The following is a 9,015-nucleotide window of genomic DNA, read 5'->3' on the forward strand; positions in this document are numbered from 1 at the left end:
CCCACCCCATAACCACAGCCAAAGAATTGTTTCACCTTCAAAACCTCCAAAGGCCTGAATCCCACCTACCGCCCGCATCCGCTCGCTTATATATTACATCCTCAGCCCTGCGCCCTCCAGGCCCGTGACCCCCCCTAGGCTGGACGCCACAGTCCTCACACCGGCCCTCTCGGTGGTGCCTCTCTCTCCCACACCCTGCAACTCCTGCTGATTCTTATCTCCAGGAGGATTCAACTGTCTGCCTTCCTCAGCCAGCCCTGAAGAGATTCAGGAGAAAGGAGTGGCTTGTAGGATCACCGCTTTGAATCTAAACTTGGCATTCAAGATGGCGCCATAGTTGAGGTTTTTAGGAGAAAGGAAGGAGGTTGGTCTGGAAGTGGCATTGGGAAGCAAGGAAGACACACCTTCCCCCTCTCTGGGCCCATGGATGGGGCCAGAGGGGCTCAGCGTCTCCCAGGAAGGGCTGGGTTTGGACCGTGAAGGGAAAGTTGAGAATGTGGGGAATTTTGCTAATGATGTTTCACTGAATGTTTGGGGGCGCTGTAAGGGTTTAATGAGTTGCAGGTGGGCAAGACATGGGGAAAGGAAAGGGAACGAATATCCAGAGCTCGGGAAATGAGGGTCGACTAGGAGCTGAGTCTTCTGGTGATTGACATAAATAAGATGAGTCAGTTATCCATTGCTGTGTAGCAAACTACTCTGACATTTAGCAACGGCCTGAGATTCTTTGGACCGAACTTGGACGCTCTGTTTGGAGTCATCTGGGCACACTCAGGCCGGGAGCCCACTCAGATCTGGGCTGGCCGATGGTGGTAACTCAGCCATGAGTCTCTCTTTATCCAGCAGACTAGTCCATCCAGGCTTCTTCCTGGTCCCATGGTTCCCAGCTGCATGTCTCAGATGTGGAAATGCTTTTTAAGTCTCTGTTTGCCTCACACTTGCTAATGTCCTATTGGCCAAAGGAAGTCACGTGACCAAACCCAGACTCACTGTCGGTGAGGGGAGAGGGAGACACGTAGAGTGTGGCTGCAGGGGAACCACCACCCAGGGAACGGTCCACCTCCCAGGTTCCAGGGCACAGTTAGTGTAGCGCTGCCGCTACCATGTTCAGTGTATGTCTAAAATATTTTAAAGAACATTGAAAAGAAAGCCTGCTTGTCCACCTTGAAACTGCTCCCTGGAACACCCCTTCGTCCACGGCCACCACAAACGAGGTCCGCACGCAGCCCGACTCCCCTCCTTCCGTGCTCCCCTGCTTCACGCAGCACCACCCTCTCACCGACTGCCTCCTGTCCACGTCCAAACGCCTTTCAGGCAGGGGCCCCTCCTACCTGCTTCCCTCCTGTCTCAGAGAAGGGATGTCCCCCCGCTTTCCAGGCTAACCTTTGCATCTGGGCCCTTTACTTCCTTCCCTCCTCCTCCCAGGACCAGTGTCCCTGCTCTTCCTTGTCATTCTCTTTCTCCATCCCATCTCATTGTCGTCTCTATTTTTCTGATGGTTGTTAGCGAGTGAGCTTTTTTTTTTTCATATTTATTAGCCATCTGTGTGCGTGTGTGTGTGTGTGTGTGTGTGTGCGCGCGCGCGTGTGAATTTTCTGTCCATATCTTTTTGGGTGGTTGCCCAAAAGAGAAGGACATTCCTCTTTTTCTTGCCGATTTGCAAAAGCTTTATAGAAAAGGACGTAAATCCGTTTCATTGCCTTCCCGTCTCCTGGGCTGTTTTTCCGTCGCCCGTTAATGGCTGGCACGTCCTGGAGTTTCCAGCTCGGCTCTTCTCATCCTTCATGTCTGCCCCGTGAAGCCCAAACCTCCTCGTGGCGTCTGCCTCCCCCTAACCTCATGACTCTAAATCTAAAGATAAATCCCCAGCCCCGATACCCAGCCAGACCTCTCCCCGTGACTCGATTAAAAGCACTTAGAACTCGGTATTTCTAGAACTGTGTTCTTTCTCTTACTCCCTGCAAACGTGCTCTTCTGCATTCTCTTTTCATCCAAGCCCCAAGCTCCTTAAAAAGGTTGTCTACACTAAGTGTCTCTGCTTCATGACCTTCCATTCTGTCCCGATCCCGTGAGTCACTGCGGGGTGGGGGTGGGTGCCATCTCTCTTACCGATGAGCTCAGTGACCTTAAACCCCTATCTCCATACAACAACGTACGTAGACCAGAAAAACCTCTACAGTTCACATGCCACGATCTAGTTAAAAACTCATGAGTCTTTAGGAAAAACTAGCACAGGCACGTTTTAGCCATGGAGGAGACAGTGTCACACGCTTTCGCTGAGACTTTCGAGTGTGGTTGTGGAAGGTCGGTGGAATGACAAGTGCGAAACCGTGAAACTTCTGGAGGTTTCCATAAGAATGAGTCTATTTCTGCCGTGGGTTTGTCATCCTAGGCTTGACCAGAAGAGTTTCTCTTTCTCTGCTCAGAAATGCCTTCCCTCCCCTGCAGGCAGCACCAGCGACATCATGACAAGTGACCACAGCCCTGTTTTTGCCACATTTGAGGCAGGAGTCACCTCCCAGTTTGTCTCCAAGAACGGTAAGCCATGAGCAGCATCTGACCCTCTGTCCTCACGAAGACAGGACGCCCTATGTGCTCGTCCCCTGCTTGCTGTATCAGTCATCTGCACTGGACGAGCCTCTCATCAAGTTCACGGTCTGTCAGGCGGGTCTCCACGTCCACACCACATCACGATTTCCATCCAGAGCATTGTCTTGCTCTCCAACAAATATCTTAGCTTTTTAAGACTCGGTTCTAATACAGTCTTTAAAATCGAGTGAATGAGTATGGCACGTCTGCCACCAAAGATGATTCTAGGTGGGACCTGGATGACCATTTATTTATTAGTAATGCAATTATTTTAACGGGTTTTTAAATCGGTCTCTTCCGTGTGAGGCAAGCCACACTGATTTCCAGTCAGCCTTATGCTAGACCTTCTTATTTAAATATGTTTATTTACGTTTAAAAAGTGAGTCCATGGAAAGAGAATGATGAGTCAGTATTAGTGCAGGTGTGTGGTGGGCAGAGCTGGTAAAAACTGAAGCTGGGATGCAGGTGACTGAGTTTAGGGAAATGCTGAAATAAATAATACTTAGATTTGCAGGTAATTTTTCAAATAATCCAGCTCAGCTGGTCACTGGGCCACCTTGTCCCACCAGGGGCTTGGTGTTCTCTGTGGCATGTCCAGCTCTGGGCCTGGGTGACCAGGGAGCCATGTTGTCACCTTCTCTGCCCACCCCCTACTCTTGTGGTGGGCAGACAGTCCAGGCTCATTTAGAAAGGCCGAGTAGGGGGCCCGGTATAGGATAGAAAAGCCTGTGTCACTCTGTGTCCTTGGCGTGTGACGGCCGTAGATGAAGCTGGAACACATCTCCATGCTGTTGGGTCTAAGGCCCCTCAGCAATGCGACCTCCCCTCCTCACGCAGCCATGACCCACCATCTTGTCTCCTTCCTAGCTCTGGCCACTGTGCCTTTCTAGAACCTTCCACCTCTTCCCCAACTCCTACCCATCTCCCCTTTCTCTGAGTTTCTGCAGCATTGATGGGTGGCCCATGCCATCACACCCTTGATAAGCACCCTCGTTACATCTTCAGTAGCAGGCTTGCATTCCCTCCACTGAGACTCAGCCCACAGTAGGTGCTCACGAACACCAATGACCTGGATCAAGCATTGGTCGAACGTCTACCTAAGCAGAGCCTGACCTCGGAGCTGTGGGTCTTAAAAAGGGAAAGGAAAGCTAAGTGAAATAAGCCATACAAAAAACAAGTACTGTACGTATCACTTTTGTGTGGAATTGTTTTTTAAATCGATTTCATAGAAACAGAATAGAATGGTGGTTGCCAGGGACTGGGGCGTAGTGGCAACGAGGAGATATAAGTTAAAGGGTCCAAACTTTCAGCTATAATGAGAATAAGTTCTCGGGTTGTAATATCCAGTATGGGGACTGTAAGTAATAACGCAGTATTGTGTACTTGAAATTTGCTGAGAACAGAGTCTCACTACACCAAAAAACAAAAACACAACAACCAGGTAACTATGTGAGGGATGGATGGGTGTGTTCATTATCTTGACCTCGGTAATTGCTTCACAATGTACATCAAATCATCACATTGTGCACTTGAAATACATACGATTATACTTGTCAGTTATTTCTCAATAAAGCCGGGGAAAAGAAAGAAAAGAAGGAAGGATGGGAGGGTCAGAGGAAGGGAATGTCTGTCCTCACTCCCAGGTGGCTCAGAATTTATCCAGAAGGACAGGACACCTGCTCAAAGCCAGCCTAAAGATGCTTGCAAAAAAGAAAAAAAAAAAAGTGTCGTCTAAATATATAGCATTACCAGAAAGTTAACTGAATAGAAATGAACCAAAGGAGTAAAGGGAGGGGAGTAACCGAGGAAGGAAGAGCAGGTGTCGCTTGCGACCTGAACTTAGAAATGAGATGAACTTGAGTACGGAGCAGCCGAGGCATTATATAAAGCTCTCTTTGCCCGAACTGGGGAGGTAGTGAGCTTAGCACTTGACCCTTGAACCTTGGCTCTTCCCGCTCTGCTCCCCGCCAGTTGCGATTCCTCAGAGACGCTGTTAGCATAGTGGGGACGCTCAGCGTGCATGGAAAATCTCCCCTTCCCCTGGACTCTCATCTTCCCTGGACCTCAAGAAGGAGCTCCATTTGGGGGGCCGATGTGAAATGCTCCACCTCCAAGCACACTGTGGAACTGAATCTCTGTTCTCACCTGTTCCAGGACCCGGGACCGTGGACAGCCAAGGGCAGATCGAGTTTCTCAAGTGCTACGCCACCCTGAAGACCAAGTCCCAGACCAAATTCTACCTGGAGTTCCACTCAAGCTGCTTGGAGAGTACGCGGTTTTTGAGCTTCCTTTTGGTTGGGGCAGGCATGGCTCTTCCTCACAAATGCCTCTCCTTCGTTTATGGCACTTTGCCCCATTTCTCCTCTCTGGGAAGGACTGACTGATGGGTGGACCACAAGAGGGGGTCAAAGAAGTGGGCTGCAAGTGAGGGCCCAAGGGGACACCCAGTGATGCCGTGCTGACCCCTCAGCCCCTTGTAGGCGACTGGGCACCTGGATCCTCTCCTTGCCCCTCAGGGCGGTATAGCCCACTTGAGGGTCCCCCCAAGCTGGGGCTTCATCTCAACAACAGGGTGAAGATCCAAAGCTTCTAGAGGCCGGTGTCAGGCCCTGAGCAGCTGCTGGTAGCTGCTCATTCTTCCCAGGGTCCTCAGCTCTCTCCTGCACCACAGGCTTCTTTCCCAGGAGGTCTGGAGCATCTGAGTGCAAGCTCGAGACAGGTGGCCTCCTCTGGGCCAGCAGTAGTTAGCACAAACCGTTTAGGAAACACTCCTAGGTGACATTCCCAGGCATGTTGTCTAAAGCTGTTCCACGGTGAGAAGATCCAGCTCTCCTGGCTGAGACGGTCTGGGTAGTGGTGATTGGACCGGGGCGGGGGAGGGGGGCTGGGCTCTGCAAGGGATCAGCTCCGCAAGGGATGCCGGATAGTTCTAGAAATCAGGAGGAAGACACGTGCCACCAGCCCCCTTCCTTTTCCCACTCACTGGGGCTCAGTCCTGGTGACAGGCCCGCCTTCTCCATGAAGTCTCTAGGCCTCGGTTCACCAAGCAGGGGCAAAAGCACTTCCAAAAATGATGAGGATTTTTGTGTGGGTGTTTTTAATAAACTATCGAGACATTTGCATACATTTCTATGGAAACAGCATATTAGGAAGCTTAAATTAGCATTTCAAAAGGCTGCTCTCCTGAGTGGCGGGGGAGAGCTGTCATGTGTCCTCATCTCCCTGCCTGCAGAGTGATGGTATTTTTGTCGCCAGGTTTGTTGCAAAGAGGAGCCGAAAAGAAGGGGGAATCTCTCATTTTTCCCCAAAATAACTAAACCGTGTTGGCAAATGACCATCCCTGCACCAAAACAGAATCCCCAACGAGCCTGACTCCCAAACGTGCTGGGGTCCCTGCAGAGGGAAGAGGCAGGATGGTCTGGGCGCGATGACCCTAGGGATCTTTTCCATCTGGTTCTCGTTCTGATCTCTGAACACCGGGCTTCCCGTCTCCGACAGGTTTCGTCAAGAGTCAGGAAGGAGAAAACGAAGAAGGAAGCGAAGGGGAGCTGGTGGTGAAGTTTGGCGAGACCCTTCCGAAGGTAATTCAAGGACAGCACGTCCCCAGGGAGGATTTGCAGTCACCAGGCCAGCAGTGCTAGGCAGTGGCAGAGCTCCGGCCAGGCCTGACCAGAGGGAGCGGGCATCCCAGGGGCCAAATGCGGGAGAGGCCACCGCAGACCTGCCAACCTGTAGGCCCCACTCTCGTTCAAGGCGATTTATGGCCCACCTTCCAGTGACGGTTAAACATATGTCAGTGCCTAGAGGCCCTAATAGTCCTAAATGGATTTCAATTCCTGTGATGGATCGTGACAGGGAGCTAGAAGTCGCGCCTGACCGTGTGACTTTACAAGGAAGGAAACAGGCAGATCCCAGAGCGGTTTGTTCGGGGCGCCCGGCCACTGTGCCAGACGCAGGCCCCGCGCCCTCAGGCCCCGCAGTTCTCCTTCGCCTGGTCGGCCCCGCTCCGAGGATCGAGCGAAGGAGCAGAGGGGACCCCACTGGCCCCTACCCGCGCACTGAATGTAGAAAGAACTGGTCCCTGTGAGCAGAAGGTGGAGTTGAAAACACGTAAGCAAACCTTAGCGGGGACACATTCGTCTTGATTGCAGGAAAAAAAGTGATTTTGGACCTGGGGCTCAGAACTGCCTGCTGAGGAGGGGTGTGCAGGGGCCGTAAGGCTGGGAATATCTATCAATAGGGCGAGGCTTTACTGCCTCTCCTGGAAGCTTCCCTTGGTGACACTCAGATGAGTTTTAAAGAATGGCTTTAAAGAGGTGAAGGGGCCCATTCTCTCCTAAGACTGGGATGGGGCGTAGATAGGTTACGGGGGGCTGGGCTGCCTGCACTGGCATTAGCTGTTGATGGAACCAACCACTGGGCCACACACATGACCACGTCATTGCAGGAGCAGAGGCACATGCCCCAGTCGCTGTCCCCTAATTTGGGTACACTTTGATTGGGGTCCTCCACAAGGCGGAGTCGTAGCTGTCAGAAGTCCCTGTACTGGGGCTGTTTTCAGGCACCTGAATCCTGGTGGCTCCACTCCAAGGTGACATCCCATCTGACCCGCCCACCCCACCCTCCTGCCCCTCCTCTCCTGGCCACTTTGTCCTACAGTCAAGGTGGAAAGACACCAGCACCCCGGTCCCAGCAGCATTGCTTGTTTAGGGGCCTCTAGGGCACCCCTGTCCCTACGTCCCGACTTCTGCCAAGATCTGCTGCTCCTCTTGCCTCTGTCCCCTCCTCTACCCACTGCCACCGCCCAGGGGTCCCCTGTCTTCTTGCCAAGGCATCCTGAAGCCTGACAGATCTTTCTGGAATGTCCATCTGATCCTGGCATACCCCTCTCTGTCCGGTCAAGTCCCTGGTATCACATGGGATGAGTCCAAGCTCGTTGGCCTGGCTCCCAGCCCCTCCTCGCTCTCCAGCCTCATCCACTCCCCCGGGAGCCTCATTCCCGACTGCTCCCTGACCCTCCGCTCACCTCTGCCACCTCTTCCTCTCTCTTCACCTCTAAACTCCCATCAGGGCACCCTGACAGAGGCTCTGTCCTGCCCCCCCCCACCTTCATCAGTGTGTTCCCCATGGACATTCCTTGTTCATCTATCAGCCACCTCACTCCCACTGCTGCCCAGGGATGCGGGGTCTCCCTGCATCCACAGGGCCCCGGGCCCGGGTCTAACTTGGAGCCAGCCAGCATTTCAACTCAGTGAACTGAGTGTTGGTGTGGCTCTGGAACCCCAGAATGCCCCCAGAGCATTCACTGTGACTTCCAGTTATTTATTCTGGAACTTTCTGAATAGATATGGAGTCCATCCTGCCAGTCAACATGGCTCCAGGCCTGACCAGGGGTCTCAGTGTCTGTGAGTGGGAGGAAGTGGACAGCCTGGGGCAGTGTGCGACCTTTTTATTAGGCCCCTCTGTGTTGGAGGCAGTGTGAGGAACAGTCTTAAGTGGTGAAAAATTCAAAACTTCAGCCAGCACACAGCTCATGCATGCATAAAGTGCCTCCCTGTGCTTGCATGTGAGGTTTGGGTTCGCCCCGCATGCAAGGCCTGATGTGGACGTGCCCAGCCAGAACAGCAGGGCAGCCGGGAGCCCGCAGTCCCTCGTCACCATGGGAAGTCAGGGACAGAGCTGGAATTCGGGATCTGTGCTGGTCACTCACCGAGCCTCTCTCCTGACAACCCGCAGGCCGCTCCTGGCCCGCCTCTGCTGGAGGGTGCAGAGGCTTCCCGCCCAGACGGAGGGTGGCCTGTGCTGCCACCTTCAACGTCGCCTCCGTCCTGGGAGCGGGCTGAGGAGAGAACTGGCTCCTGCGGGGGGAGCCCGCGTGGGAGTGGGGTGCATTCATACCTGGTTCCTGATCCCATTACATTTGTGTATCAGCCTGGCCCCGCTCCCCAGGATGCTGGGGTCTGCAAAGGAGGGGAAGGGAGGTGGCGAACGTGGGCTCAGGCCCTCTCCTTGGGCCTGGAGTGCCGTGTGACGGCCAATGGGGGACAGGAAAGAAAGCGAACCCCACCTTGCTGGGCGGGGCGTACGTATGGGTCCCTTCCTGCTCTCTGGGCATGAAAAGCAGAGATCCAAATTTGCTTACTAGCAACATCTACAGGCCTGTTTTCTCTAGCATCCCTCTCCTCTGGGCTGGCGACCCTCACCCGCCTGTCCCCAACGTGTCAGCTCTAATGCCATGCCCTTCTCCTTGCAGCTGAAGCCCATTATCTCTGACCCCGAGTACCTGCTGGACCAGCACATCCTCATTAGTGTGAAGTCCTCCGACAGCGACGAATCCTACGGTAAGGGTCCCAGGGCGGGCGGCACGCGTGCCATTAGCTGATGGCCCCTGATGTAAGGGAGCCGGTGGTCTCTCTGTCACAGAAA

General features: G+C 53.4%; 1 protein-coding gene across 1 annotated transcript in view; it reads left to right on the plus strand.

The window, feature by feature from the left end:
* Window positions 1-9,015, plus strand: part of INPP5D (inositol polyphosphate-5-phosphatase D) — a 138,260-nt gene that overhangs the window by 115,332 nt on the left and 13,913 nt on the right. The window contains exons 14-17 of the mRNA XM_023523773.1: window positions 2,427-2,538; window positions 4,744-4,857; window positions 6,088-6,170; window positions 8,843-8,930. Of these exons, the coding sequence (XP_023379541.1) occupies window positions 2,427-2,538; window positions 4,744-4,857; window positions 6,088-6,170; window positions 8,843-8,930 (397 nt within the window). The remainder of the gene's footprint in view (window positions 1-2,426; window positions 2,539-4,743; window positions 4,858-6,087; window positions 6,171-8,842; window positions 8,931-9,015) is intronic.

Source organism: Pteropus vampyrus, unplaced genomic scaffold (genome assembly GCF_000151845.1).
Source record: "Pteropus vampyrus isolate Shadow unplaced genomic scaffold, Pvam_2.0 Scaffold411, whole genome shotgun sequence".
Lineage (NCBI taxonomy): Eukaryota > Metazoa > Chordata > Mammalia > Chiroptera > Pteropodidae > Pteropus > Pteropus vampyrus.